Genomic DNA, 16,782 nt, shown 5'->3' with positions numbered 1-16,782 from the left:
TACAATCAACATATATAGTATTATATTTCAACTCATTATCTGCATTAAATGTTTTTTTACAGTGATTAAAAGAGGACATCTTGAAGACTGTACCCTTACTAAAATCAAAAAGAAACACAGGTTATATTTTTTATGAACACTTATGTACAATGGAGGTAAATGAGATGCAGAGAAGCTGACTTAAACTTGCTCAGAGAAAAGCTGTTGTTATCAATCAGTGTTTACTTCACTAAATCAGTTTAATTCTGAGAAGACTGATGAAATATGCCTGTTGATAGACAGCTTGCGAAGAAATGTCATGCTCCCTTGTAAAAGTATTTTGTAATATTTTCAAAATACAAAAACACTATTTTATTTTGATATATTTTGTTGCTGCTGTATTTTTTAGTTTATTTTGATACAATTAAAATAGAGGTATTTGGTACATATCAATGTATTTTTCCCCAACCCTGTAGGTAATACTATTACTATTCTAAGTAACAAGTAAAGTAACACATTACTTTAAAGAGTTAAGTAATAATATTTGAGTTACTTAAAAAAAAATCGATTTAAAAAAAAATTATTGCTTCATTAAAATTAACGTTGAATCATGAATTCAATGAGAGAATTCATTATTTGAAAATGCAAAAAAAGGAAATGGGGATTGTTCCAATAGGCAGTCAGTTTACATAGGCTAACTATTAAGACAAAAGTACAAAATTAGCAAACACATTGCTTTAAACTTTCATTAATCTGTATATACAGTACGGCTAGTATAGCTCTAGGGTCAGGAAGTTCTCAGAAGATAATATTATTCTAAATTATAATTTTTAATATGTTTTTTTAAAGATAATGGAAGGTTATACGGTGCACTGTTAATTGCAGAGCTTCTCTATTTTAAAAAAAGAACAAAAAAAGTTCTGAAAGAGGTCATGCGTCACAATGAAGAAAAGTAACGCAAAAGTAACATACTGTAAAGCATTACCATAAAAAGTAACCAAGTAATGCAACTCAATATTGTAATGCTTTAATTCCAAAAGTAACTTTCCCCAACACCGATTATTGGAGTATAGGGATCTATGTAAAAACACTTTTATGTATTTATTTTTAGTAGTTTGACATGATATATTCTCAAGTAAATGACAAAAGCATATACTGAGCTGACAGTATTTTTTATTATCAATGTACAAATTGAAATCTTATACAAAGTACTGTTTATAAAAATGTCAATAGCTAAAAAGTGAGCTAAAAATGTTTTAATTTTAAGTAAATAATAATTTCCCTGTTCACAGAGAGCTTATTGTCTTTGTAACATATTATGTGAGCTCCAGAAAATCAAATGAAATGATAATCAAATAGTTTTGATAGTTACAAATTCGGCTGAGGAGGGGGGTGGGAACCATAAACAACAACAACAACAACAACAACATAAAAAGCCATTTTAGCATTTTTTTTTCTTTTTTCAGAATGCTTTGATTATTCTAAATAGAACTGCTACTATTTGTAAACATTCATGTTTTTAGAGTGTACCCACTCAGCACGGTACACTGTTGCTAAAATATTATATAAATAAGTCTTTTTCAGTATTTATGATCAAATAAACGCAAATGAATTCACACATTAACACTACACAGACCATTTTTTTACAGAGTTTACAGAGTGTAGCTTGATAATTTACTGTAAATCAACGAGATAGTTCACTCAAAACTGAAAGTTCAGTCATCATATACTCACCCTTAACTTGTTCTATATCGGTTTCACTTTCTTTCTTCTGTTAAACACAAACCAAGACATTTTAAAGAAAACTGAAAACCTGTAATCATTGACTTCCATAGTAGGAAAAAAATAAACATTATGAAAGTCAGTGGTTAGAGGTTTTCAGCTTTCTTCAAAATATCTTCTTTTGTGTTGAATAGATTTGTAACAAGTGAATGACGGGTTTTGGGTTTTTTGTAAATTTTGGATGAACTATTCTCCTTTTAAGGTTTTAATTCCTCTGTTAGTTAAAATGACATAAAAAATTATTTTTGCAAATAAATAACTTGTTATTATTATTATTATTATTATTATTATTATTATTATTATTGTTATTTTATTTTAGTGTGTGGAAATGAACCTGGACGGATCCCTATTCTAAATGGGATTTTTTTTTTCTTTTTAATCTTCCTTCTTTAGATTTCTGAAAGCTTTACAAAATAGGTTTTAAGGGATAGTAAAAAAAATTAAAAAATGACTAAAAGTACTATAATATAATTTAAAACAAGGTGGTTGATAGCAACACACTGTGCAAACCATTTACCAAAATCACCTGTGCAGTTTGACCTTTGACCCTGGAACCCATTGGCGCAACAGCAAGTAACCTTACGTGTTGTGCTGCTGGAAGTCAGTTCTCTCTGGCCGAGGCCCAATCAGCACACCGCAGCTACAGATCAGATTACTATTTACACTGCGTTTCAGCCTTAATCAGGATCCCCATCTGCTGCCTCTCTTCACCACATAATACATCAACAACACGTCCGCAATAGTGTCCGGTTATGTTTTACCCCAGCACACACAAACACGGCTGACACCTCATGGTAAAAACTCAGATTATTCGTCGTCTATTTTTCCCCTCTAACAAATCTCAGTTCCAGAAGCACTCCAGATTATTCAGCAGCATCTCAAAGGTGCCGTCTGTTTTTTTCGTTTGAGCTTTTTCACAAGCTAACCAATGGAGAAAGACGACCAGCTGATGTCTACACAGCACATATCTACCGGTCTCTCCTCCATGAATATAAAGGCCTCTGGATTTGTAACAGTATGTCATTCACAACACTCAAAGCCAGCTTCATTCCCATCAATATTAAATAAAAATTAAAGCCCACTCGATATATGGGAGTGCGCATTGATTTAATATTTCGCCCCAGTAGTGAAAGAAGCCCTTGCTCCTGCACTCAACTTGCAATTTGGAAATAAATTGACTGATTTAGAGAGAGGGAGGGAGAGAGAGGGAGAGAGAGAGAGCAAAAGGGGTTCGATGCGAACCAAGTCCGCCACCGCTGAGTAAGGTGACATTGCAAAACAAATCACTTGCATGAATATAGAGAAAGAAAACGATTGCTATTTCTGAAAGCAATTTTGTTTGGCGAAGGTGTGTTGATTGCCATGTATGTGAATGTATCGCTCACACGACAGGAAGGGGCACGAGCATTTCATAAGAGTCAATGGCATATTTTTGCTGTTAGCATAAACAATACGAGGACTAAGATTTGCCAGACAAACCATTTTTTCCCCTTGTTCTTTTGAAAACATAATTTGTCTCTCCTCGCGGACCTTTCTGTGAGGTGTCAGATACAGTGCGACTTTCGGTGGCATTGAATTCCCTGCTCTTAAATTGAGCCTAATGAAGAATAATTAGGTAGTTAAAACGTTGATAAGAGAGCAGCTCAGTAAACAGATAAAAGATGAGTTGGCCAGGAGGAAGAGCTCCAGCTCTGCAGGAAATAGCAGCTCACATGCGTTATATCACCACTTTTTTCAATTTACACATTTTCTTTGAAAACTGGAAACGCTTATTTTATGGCCTCATTAAAATTGCATGCGGTGAAATGCAAAACTTTACATAATGGAATTGTAGATTAATATAAATTAAATATTTGGTTTTGCAAAAAGGTATTTCACTTTAAGTTAAAGCATGATGTTTGTTCAAAGATCATAAAGAGAGCCATGTACAGTTGAAGTCAGAATTATTAGCCCCCCTGTTTATTTTTTCCCTAATCTCTGTTTAACAGAAAGACGATTCCCTCAACATTTCTAAACATAATAGTTTTAATAACTCATTTCTAATAACTGATTTATTTTATGTTTGTCATGATGACAGTACATAATATTTGACTAGATATTTTTTCATAACACTTCTATACAGCTTAAAGAGACATTTAAAGGCTTAACTAGGTTAATTAGGTTAACTAGGCAGGTTAGGGTAATTAGGCAAGTTATTGTATAACGACGGTTTGTTTTGTAGACTATCAAAAATTATATAGTTTAAAGGGGGCTAGTAATATGGACTTTTTTTTTTTTTTTTGATAAATTAAAAGCTGCTTTTATTCTAGCCGAAATAAAACAAATAAGACTTTCTCCAGAAGAAAAAACATTATCAGACATACTGTGAAAATTTCCTTGCTCTGTTAAACATCATTTGGAAAATATATATATAAAAAAACATAATTCCTAATAAAGTAAAAGAAATTAATTTTAAACTATTAGATATTATCAATGCAATGACTTTATTAGTAAGTTTAAGGAAGGGTTTTCACCCTTGTGTTGTTTTTGTAAAATGTGGCCAGAAACAATTCTCCATTCAATTTTCTGTTGCAGTTACACAAAATGGTTTTGCTCAGAAATTTCCTTTGTTTCCTTTGTTCCTCCATTTTATACTTTTTGAAGTGTATGAATATAATATTTATAAATGTAGCAATATAACTTATAAAACGGTTTTATTTATGGATTATTGGAAATGGACAAAATAACAAAATTTCTTATTTTATTTGGAAAGTGCCACATCCACAAAACAAAATGTATGCTGACTGTGCCAAATTGTAAACAATTTTTATTGATCTAATTTTTTTATGATTCCCTAACTTCTATATAGAGTAATCCCAAAGCTCTTAAGATATTTTAACTGCTGAAACAAATACTTAATGTACATGATTAATTCTTGTTGTTAATTCCTTTGTTCACTGTTTTATGTATAATTCTGTACTCCCGTTTAATCAATAATAAAAAAAGTTTATGTTTTTAAAAGATATGAAAAAAAAATCATAAAAAGTGCCATGAACGAATTACTAAACACACTCATAAAATAAAATACAAAACGATTGTGCAGCCTGTTCAAACTAGACGAGAGTATCAAGACATATATATATATATATATATATATATATATATATATATATATATATATATATATATATATATATATATATATATATATATATATATATATATATATATATATATATATTTATTTATAATTATTATTATTTATTTATTTATTTTTTGCAAAATACAGTGTTAACAAATTTTAGAAATGCATTTAAATGAATTGTAGGTTAGAAAAATTCTTGACATTATATGGTCTGATTATCATATATTTCTCTGTCTAAAATATATTGTATAGCCGTGAGACTCAGAAAAACAAATATATCTTATGAAGTTGAAAATATATTAAATTTCAACTTTCATATACCAACATTTTAAAATGTACATCAGGTTTATTATTATTAATAATAATAATAATAATTATTATTATTATTATTATTGTTCAACCTTACAACAGAATGTGATAGTATTTATTATTTACAAACAAATTATGTACAGTTATATAAATAGCTGTGATTTTTGCTTGTAATTGTGGCAGTAAAGAACAAGTTTTCAAGTATGTCCACACGAACTTTATTGCCTTGTTAAAATGTTTTAAAAACACATTTTCACCAATGGAAAAAAAGACCAAAAATGTATTGATATAAAGTGTACTGCTTTTATTCGTATGCATTTAAAAATATTTTGCAAATATATTTTGGGTCCAGTTTTGAAATTTATTTTGAAATGTATATCTTTAATGAATTTAATCTTATGGGGTGCTTCATTTTGCCATACATTGTCATGCATGGTATTCATTTGTCAGCGTTTTAATTCTTTCGAGCATAAAGGTTATATAGAATATTTTTATCACGTTATTTTACACGAATTGAATTGTCAATCTCCACAAAAGCTCTATGAATTAGGTTGACACTTGAGATCTCAATACAAGGCTTTGCTTTAAATGATCACAATAATCAAGACAGCACTGCCATCTACTGGACAAATATGTGAACAACAACAACACAAGACTTCTTTCATTTTACACCAATAATAATAGTAATAATAATAATAATAATAATAATAAATTAAATAAGAAAGTTTCCTTTTCCAAATGTCCGTGGAATGTAAGCTACATCATTTGGAGTACATCTCTGCTGGAAAATAGATCAGAATGTGTAGGCCTAAAGATTTTAATAGTTTAGGCTACTGGAAACTTTATTTGTTTTAATGAAAATTGAATAATATGTACTCACTGTGTGAGTCTGGTAAATTATACCTTTCTACTAAAACCAAATCACACATAAACTGCCAAATTATTGGTTAAAAAGAGATGTTTGTGACGCTTTGATTTGGTTTCAACGGGGAATACAAAGCAAAAAGTTCAAAACAGAATAAAAGGCTGTACATGTCTCAAAAACAGGTTAATAACAAGTCAGGAAAATGATTAGTGATTCTGAGAGAGTTTGTGGTTTAATGTGTCGTCAATTTAATCTCACCCGGATGTCGGATTAATGTTTTTCCGCGTCATCGGGACAGAAGTGATGTCGTGATGTTGACGTCTGTCACCGTTTGCTCTGCGGCGTCTTTTCTCTCTCTCTGCTATCGATATGGCGATTTCCACGTGTCAGAAGATCACCTTCGTCTCCTGCCTCGTCCTCTGCATGTCTTTATTCCTGCCCAGGTTATTTTTACCCAGAGTGAAGAAAGAAGCAGTGCGGTCGGATGGTAAGATCATGAGGCAATGTAATCCCTCACCCTCCATTTACTGTGTCAATAATGTGAGTGCTGATTTGACCGTCCCTGTGATCTCTGTGCAGGTCCTTTCAACCTCAACCTCCTCCAAACTCTCGAGGAACTCCTATCCTATCCCAATGTTGTTGTCACAACACACCTGTCCCTATTTATTCCTAATGACATCTTTTTTTCTTTGTTTTTTCAATGTTTGTTTGTTTCATATTTTGATGTTGCTGTTACAATGGGAAAGTGCTGAACAAAAATGTAAATAAAACCACGTCATGAGCGATCTTTCAGAGACGCTGGAAAATATATGGATAATGGAGACATGGAAATATATCAAGACTTTTTAAAACAGATTTCTATGCCTGGAAAAAGTAACTTTTTAAAGTGAATGTACATTTGTCCTAATTATATTTCATTGATTTTAATTTTTAGAGTAATATCCATTAAATTATTTTAAGGCTGGACGCTACAGGCAAAAACGGTTTCATGCACCAGACAATATAGAGATTTTGGGGTTATTATAATTGATATTTTTTTTTCCTGTGTAAGAAAGCAGATATCCAAAATACAACTTTAATATTTCTTTTGTCACATTTTATCAGTTTGTGCAGGTAGATTTTAATTGCAGTGAGATCAAAAGTTTTTTTTTTTTCTGCATTGTCAAATCTTCACTTTAGCAGCACAAAAAAACTAACTTTCTACATTTACCTGATTATAGGCCTACATGATAGTTATTGTACAAAGTTATTTTTTAAATAAAAAGAATGCATTTATTTTGGGATGGCACGGTAGTTAGCACTGTCGCCACACAGCAAGAAGGTCGTTGGTTCGAGCCCCAGCTGCGTCTGTTGGCATTTCTGTGTGGAGTTTGCATGTTCTCCCTGTGGTCGCGTGGGTTTCCTCCAGGTGCTCTGGTTTCCCCCACAGTCCAAAGACAAGTGCTATAGGTGAATTGAATAAACTAAATTGGCCGTAGTGTATGGGTGTGAATGAGTGTGTATGGATGTTTCCTAGTACTGGGTTGCAGCTGGAAGGGTATCCGCTGTGTAAAACATATCCTAGATAAGTTGGCGGTTCATTCCACTGTGGCGACCCCTGATTAATAAATGGACTAAGCCAAAGGAAAATGAATGTATTTATTAATATGTATTTATATAAAGACCCAAAATCCTCCTCTAAAAAACGTTTTAAAAAATGACAAACAAAATATGCCCCCCCCCCCCCCCCCCTGCTTTAAAAAATGTTTATCAACGACCAACTGTACTACAAAAATATATATGTAGTTGTTTGATTGGAGTGTATAAACAATATTGATCATAGGTTACCTTCTGTCTTTTTTTTTCTTGAAGTTGGACCAGGGCATTTACCTCCATCACGACACATCCATTCTCTGTCTGAAGATCATGATCACTGGGACACAGACTCTCATTACATCAAGCATTACAGCCCAGATGCCATTGCCAGTTTCAAAGGTGTTAAAAAGCCCAATCTTCTGGGTCAGGTCATCCCTGTTTATGGCTTCGGGATCTTCCTTTACATCATTTACCTGTTCGTCAAGGTGAGTCGAGAAATCTGCTCAGTTCAGCAGCCCTCCTGTAATAATAATTAGTATCGACATAGAGAAAAGACCAAGTGGGTGCTTTAAAAGAGTGCAGTAGAGCCTGTCCACTTTTTCAGTAGTGCTGTTTCTGGATGTATATTCTTTTATTAGTTTTTACCATATATATATATATATATATATATATATATATATATATATATATATATATATATATATATATATATATGTGTGTATACTATCTGACAAAGTCTTGTCGTTGATCCCAATTGTAATAGCAACAAATAATAACTTGACTTCTAGTTGATCATTTGGAAAAGTGTCAGACGGTAGATTTTCCTGATGAATCGTCTGTTGAACTGCATTTCAATCATCACAAATACTGCAGAAGACCTATTGGAAACATCATGGACCCAAGATTCTCACAGAAATCAATCAAGTTTGGTGAAGGAAAAATCATGATTTGAGGTTTCATTCAGTGTGGGGCCATGTGAGACATCTGCAGAGTGGATGGCAACATCAACAGCCTGAGGTATCAAGACATTTGTGCTGCCCATTACATTACAAATCACAGGAGGGGGCAAATTCTTCAGCAGGATAGCGTCTCCTTCTCATACTTTAGCCTCCATATCAAAGATCCTGAAAGCAAAAAAGGTCAAGGTGCTGCAGGATTGGTCAGCCCAGTCACCAGAGATGAACATTATTGAGCATGTCTGGGGTATTAATTATTTTTTCACTGCACCATGACTTTAAATCCTATACTGTACGTTATTTCTGTTAAGTGACAAGACTTTTGTCTAAGCATAGTCAGACTGTAGTGTCCTAATGAAATAATTAAAAATCAAGGCATGATCATATTATATTTTTGATAAAATAAGCGTAATCTACAGGCTTTAGCATTTTTTATATAAGCCACTTCTGATACCAAATGACCAACTAAAGTCAAGTTATTATTTGTTGTTCCTAAAACCAGGATAGGCGACAAGACTTTGTCAGGTAGTGTGTGTGTGTGTGTGTATGTGTGTGTGTGTGTGTTACTTGTTAAGTTAATCAGGTTTCAACTATTTTTAAGTTATACAAATGTTAGCTTGTTAAATATTTTTGTCATTGATATAAGTTGAGATTATTAGAAAAGTCTATTTGATTCAACAACAAAAAAATAAGACAGCAAGAATTGTCTTTACAGTGTGATTGGGATCCTAAAAAAGCATTATAAGCCACAAACCAAAGTGTATCACATAATTTGCATAAACATAAAAAGATAATGTATAAATAATGTATAAAATAAAAGAATAATATTATAAATGACAAAATATGCACATATACAAAAATATATAAGCTGCAGCAATTTTCTGTACAGCATCATGGGTAATGTAGTTTGTTTATGAATTCTGCTATTAAACATGAGTGTTTAAAATGAATTAATGCCAACAGATAACAAAATTTTTTTTAGATTTGATCAACAGTCTCAGAGCTGAAAAATGACCTTTTCGCTATAGCAAAAATAGTTTACAAAATTGTAATATTGTAAAATATCATTACAATTAAAAATCCCTATTTCTTCTTGTAATATATTTTAACACATAGCTTAATCATCTGCCATCAAAGATGAATTTTCAGAAGTCATTACGCTTGCCTTTAGTGTCGCAAGATTCTTTAAAAATCATTCTGATATGCAGATTTTTATCCGGATACTTTGATTAATAGAAAGTTCAAAAGCAAAGCATTCATTTGAAGTAGAAATCTCATAAATGCCTTCACTGTCACTTTTGAGCACATTTCTTGAAGTTAAAATATCTTGGTATTCATACCTCTGAAGTGATCAACATCTGCTGTAATAAATAAAAATTAGCATATTGTATTCCCATAGTTCTTTTTAAATGTGGTTATGCTTGTATATCTGCTCTTAAGATGCAGAGTCAATGACATTTACATTGATCTTTCAACAGCTGACCTCTAAGGACAAACCTCATCGACAGGGCTGCAGATTCCCTTTGCTGCAGTCACAATACACATTTGAAGAGATGCGTGAGTGTGCACACTTCTCAACCCTAGATCAACAGCATTATACACCTAATTAACATGCTAGATCATCCTAATGCCACCATTTTGTCAAGTTAACCTTTAAAAAAAAAACAAATCGCATTTCTTTCTTCACTTATATCAGCACACATCGGTAGCTAAACCACATGCAACTCCAGATAAGGTAGATTAAGATCCCTTCCAAGACCTGACAAGCTTTGTTCTCTCCCTTTTATTCGCTTTTAGTCGGATTAGCAATCAGAAGTAATGTTTTATAAGCCTAGAAGCTCCTAATACCAATTAACGGCATGTCTTTTGGATCAGTAGTAAGAGGTTTAGCTCTATTCATCAAATAGATGCCAAAGGGTGGAGGGAGCGACTGACGGAGCATCAGCTCTGTGCTTACTCCCTGTATGAAATGCTAAAAACTATTCCAACAAATTAATAATGATAGAAAAAAATTTAAGCCAGGGTTTGTTTATGTGCAACAATGAGAATACGGAGATCTGGCAGCCACACTTTTGACTGAGTGAATCTCTGCATCTGACGTGATTGTAAACCTCCTTCAATTGTCTTCCTGGCAGCTACTTGTCAGTTGGTGCAGCTGCAGGCCAGAATGAGTGAAAAGGCCAGAGAAAAGAGGATATCTAAAGTTGTCCACCCGTCTGCCAGGTAAAAACACATCACATTTCTCTCTATCTACCATCTATCCTTACTGATCAGAGAACTGATACAGTCTGCATGCCATTACAGCGAAAAAGAGGCAATTTGATGAAGGCGATTATCCTAGGTATTAGTTTAAGCGGTCACAGTTTACAATAAGGTTTCATTAGTTAATGTACTGTATTTACTAATAATAAACTATTCTCATACAGCATTTTTTAATCATAGTCCAACATTTACTAATACCTTAATAAAAATCTAAATTCATGCTTCGTAACATTAGTTGATGCACCGTCAGTTTACATAAACTAACAATGAACATTTCCATTAACTGACATTAACAAAGATGATTAAATACTGTAAGAAATGTATTGTTAGTTGTTTGTTCATACATTACACCATAGGTCTCAAACTCTATTCCCAATGAATGAACCCTGCATTTTTTACAGTGTAATGCATAGGTCTCAAACTCAATACCTGGAGGACCGCAGCTCTGCACGGTTTTGTTCTGACCCTATTCAAACACAGCTGATCCAACTAATCAAGGCTTTCAAGAGTAGTCTTGCATCACACTGTAAAAAATGCAGGGTTCATTCATTGTCCCAACACAAATCGATTAAGTTAACATGACAAATGTAAGTGGATTGAACATAAAACAATTAAGTTGTCCACCAAAAAACTCAAGAATTGTGTTGTTTCAGCTAATTTTAACTTGTAATACATTTTTTTGAGTGTAGCTAACATTAACTAAACTTTCAAATCTACTGAAAATATTATATTACATACACTTCTACTTTAGATTTTCTGGTAGTTTTGCAAAAACACGTCATCTACCAGTCTTAGAGTATTAATACAGTGTCTGCTTAATATATGCTAATGGGCTCTTCACACAAAATGTTTTTCAAATTCCACTGACCTGCTTTCCAAATGTTCCCATATTTTTTTATGTTTTTGCAAATTATAAACCTCTGTGGACCCTGTAATAGCTCTTAAATGATGTCACACTCTGCAGTATCTTTTAGTAAAACAAAAACCTAACCAAACATACAAAAACAATTTAACGTGTAATACCTTCAAAATGTGTACACTTTATTAAAATTTTGCAGATTTAATGTTTACATTCCTTCAACTCAGTTAAGAGGTCACGCTTTGAGACAGTATATCAATCTACAAAGTTCTAATTTCCAGCAAACTAATAAATGAACAATAATGGCAAAGTGTGGTCAAAAACTGAGTTATCTTCAACCACATGTCCTATTCGTATGCCCCATATGGTGACACTGACTTCAAAACTCCTAAACTTGTTTTATTAAAACAAAAATAAATATGCATATAATAAATAAGACTAATAATAACATTATACAAAAGCAAATTGTCATCAATAAACTGAAAAAAGCCCCCCAACATGAAAAAAGCATGGAGGCAGTGGTTTTTATATTTTTGTAGAAAATAATCATTTTTATAACATTTTAATTTGAATGGATTTGCTATTTAAACAACGTGGCACAAAACAGGAAACGTAGGGTTGCGCTGGTCTGAAAATAGCAACAAATCACACTAAACACGTCTTGCGCCTTATTGCGCCGGATGTATATTAGGCCTCCAACTGATTTTCAAGTAATGCACAAACTGTTAAAATATATACATTAAATGAGTAACTTTGCATTTGCCGTATACCTACATACAGTAAAAATGTATAGATTTTTACAGTCTAATAATAGTTGACAGCTAATTGACCCTCAACAAGTCTATAGCCATGGTCACATAAGAGTTTGTGCTTGCGAAATTCTGTCCTACTGCGACAGGATAAAACAACATTGAGAATGTTTACATGGACATAAATAACCAGATTTTAATGCAATTAGGACAATACTCTAATTAAGATTTTACCATGTAAACGTGATTTTTAGCTTTTACCTCTGATTAAAGTCATAATCGAAATAAACAGAAATCATGTCATGTCATGTGGAGTATGCCGATTTTAGTCTAATTATTGAAGTGCAATACAGACATGTCATTGTAAGATTGGGTTTTAAACCACAGCGGTTCGAACTGTAGTTCTGCCGAATGACTAAAAAGTTATCAGTATAGATGGTAAAAAACTGTACATTCTAGTCAAACCATTCTTCTGCAATCTTATATTAGTATTAATAGCTGTAAATGTGGGAGAGCGTTTATATTATGTGATTGTATTGTATTGCAATATGGAACAGTTAAGTGTTGATGTTAAATCAAAAGTAATTCACAAATACTTGAAAATGAGATGATTTAATGACAATAATTCTCTATGGTTACAACTGAATTAGTTACAAAATAACTGTATAAAATGATCAAATATGAAATGATAAAACATATGATATAAATTGTACCCAGCCTAAATGTAAAATTAAAGTTACCAGAGGTAGAATGACACAGGGGGAGGGAGAGAGAGACAAAGAGACCAGGCCCAGAAGTTAGCCTGATTGCAGTAGAGTCAAAGAAGATTCAGAGGAGGAGAGGAGCAGAGGAGGAAAGCAGACCAGGAAAGACAGGTCAGGAAAAGAAAAGAGGCAGAGCAGCGTTTTACCACCTATTTTGTATCTTTCTTGACCATGTGACTAAAGCCCAAATGTTGAGACATTCAAACTGACCAATCAACATGTGACCACATCGTAAAACCCCCAAAGTCCACACACCAGGCCCTGATCTTATCAGTATCTGCCTTTGGAGTCAGTATGGACCTTCTTGAGTCAAAAATACATGTTTTGTCATGTAAACAAACCCATATAATAATTTAGCCTCTTACATCATCATCATGTAGGATTTTCTATGTGTGTCTATACACACACAAGGCTGTTTGACACTATTCTCTGCACCAACCAACTCAGTGAAAGACCACAGACATCTGCATTGTGAATTGCAGAGGGTGTTTTCCAATACAGTGTGTAGTATAATTCGGTATCATTTATCACTGCGGTCTTATTCAGATTAAGACAAGTAATTTGATTACTTATGTCCATGTAAACATAGTCACTGATAAAGTGACTGTTGTCTGACTCCATATTTTACATTTCTGTTCAGAGAGGTCACGTTTTGACAATGACGTGATGTGATTTCGCAGGTCAGAGTTCACCAAGCTTGACCTTTAAAACGCAGCAAAATGCAAGACTTGTCGCATAAGCTTGCATTTCCGGTCTGCTGCAGTTTCATGTGTATGAACGGAAGTCTATGGGGCGAAAAGCGCCATGTGACTGCGGCTTTCTAGGTGGTTTGCTTTAATTACCAAAGTTTGGCTTAGTTTAGTGTGACTGAGCATTGCAGTTTCTCAATTACTTCTCTAAAATAATATTTAACTAAAATAATGTTATATTTAATTGGTTTTGTCATTTTATTACAATGTCTATGTGTCTCAGATTGTAAAACCTAATAGTGAAAATCACTAAATGAATTAAGTTAGTTTAACTCATAATCTTTTCAAAAAGTTACTTTGACTTAATGAAAATGAGTTATAGTTACTCATATATTCAGCAGAACTCAAACCGGATGAGTTAGTCATTCATTCATTCATTTTCTTTTCGGCTTAGTCCCTTTATTAATCTGGGGTCGACACAGCGGAATGAACCGCCAACTTATCCAGCATATGTTTTACGCAGCGGATGCCCTTCCAGCTGCAACCCATCTCTGGGAAACATCCATACACACACTCATTCACACTACGGACAATTTAGCCTACCCAATTCACCTGTACCGAATGTGTTTGGACTGTGGGGGAAACCGGAGCACCCGGAGGAATCCCACGTGAACGCAGGGAGAACATGCAAACTCTACACAGAAATGCCAACTGACCCAGCCAAGGCTCGAACCAGCGAACTTCTTGCGTCGCCCCGGATGAGTTATGAATGAATTATTTATACAGTTTTTGTGTTAACTGAACTCTAATGCTTTAAATAAATTTTATGTATTTATTCTAGTTTTTGTATATAGCATATAACAAAATAATATTAAAACGAGATTACAAAGAAGTACACTTAAAATCAAGGTTCTATTGAAATCACAGGGTAAAAAAGTTCATATCTGTATCTAATAGAAAAAAATAGCACATTATTTAGGCAAACAGAAACAGAAAACCCCACAAATTTTCCCCCTCAAGACACTGTGGTCAGGCCAGCCACCAAGTCAAAAAGAACGGTCATTCTAGCCGCCAATTATTTTGGCGGTTGCTCATATACTGCGTATTACGGTAGAGCGCCAAAGAACTGAACTGAAAATAAATACTAATAATATAATTTATTCATTCATTTTCTTTTTAGCTTTATTAAAATAGGGTCGCCACAGCGGAATGAACCTCCAGTTTATCCAGCATATGTTTTATACAGCAGATCCACTTCCAGCTGCAACCCATCATTGGGAAACATCCAGTCACTCTCACTCACACATACACAACAGACAATTTAGCCTACCCAATTTACCTATACCGTACAGTATGTCTTTGGACTGTGGGGGAAACCAGATGGGGCTCGAACCAGCGACCTTCTTGCTGTGAGGCGATTGTGCTACCCACTGCGCCACCTTGCTGTATATTATAATATTATTACTATTATTAAATAATTAACAAAAATATGGTTCTATTTAATTGGTTTTGCCATTGCAGTGGCTGTGTTTGCATGTTGTTGTCTGACTCACTGGTTCTGACTTCAGGTCACGTCGAAGCACACGGAGGCGAGAGGAGAGGAAGCTGAAGCAGTTGAAGGAGATCACTCAGATGATGCGGGAGAGACAACTGCGAGAGGGAGCGACACCGGAGGAAGAGGCTGAGGAGGCCCCTTACAATGCCGACTGGGAAGGTATACCTCAAGGCTACAGTATGTGTTGGGTCCACTGTTGTTTGGTCCTTAGCTTAATTTTGTTTGCTGCTTCCCAAGGCTATCCAGACGAGACCTACCCCGAATACAAAATCCCCTCCCGCAGACGCAGATATCCCAGTGTTATACTGGAAGAACCAGACCAAGTCATACTCACAGCTGAGGAACTTGCTGAGAGAATGGAGAAAGAAGAAGAAGTAGAGGAGGAGGAGACTGCTGATGACACGTGCGCCAATGAGGAACTAAACCTGGAGGATAATGAAGAGGATGAGGAAGATGAAGAGGAAGAAGAAGAAGAGGAAGATGAAGAGGAAGACATCGGAGAGGACCAGCCCTGCCTTCCTAAAAGTTTTGATGAAGATGATGACGGGCTCGAGTATTCAGATGAAAGAGAAGAGAAACAAAGCAGGAGGAGACGACAAATCACCTTCAGCGATCACAGACATGTCTTCCATTATCCAAAGGGGGGCGCTGTTGGCTGCATGTATGAGAAAGAGGAAGAAGAAGAACATGAAGGAGAAGAAGAGGATGAGGAAAATCAAGAGGATGAAAATGGAGAAAGTGAAGACCGTGAGGAAGAAGATGAAGAAGAAGAGGACGAGGAGGAGGAGGAGGAAGAGGAGGAAGAGCAACATGATGAAGAAGGACAGGGAGAGACAGAAGAGAAGGAAGAGGAGGATCCGCTGATGGAGGCAGAAAGCCTGGGATTTAATGATGATGTAGAATGCGATCCTGACGAACAGGAAGTAGACCTGATTGACTTCCTGCAAACGTATCAACCTGAGGTAACCGTCATCTCAGATAAATCAGAGTCTTCCAAAGGTCAAGCCTCTGGGACTCTTAGGATGCGTCACAAGAAAGAAAAGGTGAAGAAGTGACCCACCTGTCAACATAAAACAAGGCTGTTCTGTTCAGTTCCCTTCTAAACCTCTGTATCAGGTCCGTAGCCAGGGGGTTCGAAAGACCCACCCCTCCAGTGACAAAGTCTAGAATTTGACCCCAAGCTCATTAATCCCATTTTTGACTGCTATGCCATCATAAAATTACAGCTAGAAGGCGGCTTTAAGACACATTTAATTTTTAAATATAGCTGCAAGCAGCAATAATCGGGGCCAAGCAGCCCAGTGGCCACATCAT

General features: G+C 34.6%; 1 protein-coding gene across 1 annotated transcript; it reads left to right on the top strand.

Annotated features, from left to right (window-relative positions):
• Positions 1–6,345: 6,345 nt before the first annotated feature.
• On the top strand, positions 6,346–16,523 carry ric3a (RIC3 acetylcholine receptor chaperone a). Its single transcript, XM_056462956.1, has 6 exons — positions 6,346–6,546; positions 7,911–8,119; positions 10,069–10,147; positions 10,726–10,813; positions 15,482–15,627; positions 15,706–16,523. The coding sequence occupies exons 1-6, from the start codon at positions 6,429–6,431 to the stop codon at positions 16,521–16,523; spliced, it is 1,458 nt and encodes a 485-aa protein (XP_056318931.1). The 5' UTR covers positions 6,346–6,428.
• The last annotated feature ends 259 nt before the right edge of the window (positions 16,524–16,782 follow it).

The sequence above is a fragment of the Danio aesculapii genome, chromosome 7 (assembly GCF_903798145.1).
Source record: "Danio aesculapii chromosome 7, fDanAes4.1, whole genome shotgun sequence".
Taxonomy (NCBI): domain Eukaryota; kingdom Metazoa; phylum Chordata; class Actinopteri; order Cypriniformes; family Danionidae; genus Danio; species Danio aesculapii.
Note: the sequence above shows the minus strand (reverse complement) of the source record. Positions and strands in the feature narration are given on the sequence as shown.

Bases quoted from the DNA above. Each gene is read 5' to 3' on its own strand.
- ric3a (XM_056462956.1), top strand. From the start codon at position 6,429: ATGGCGATTTCCACGTGTCAGAAGATCACCTTCGTCTCCTGCCTCGTC. The intron at 10,814-15,481 runs GTAAAAACACAT...TTCTGACTTCAG, and splicing joins GTTGTCCACCCGTCTGCCAG to GTCACGTCGAAGCACACGGA. The intron at 15,628-15,705 runs GTATACCTCAAG...CTGCTTCCCAAG, and splicing joins TTACAATGCCGACTGGGAAG to GCTATCCAGACGAGACCTAC.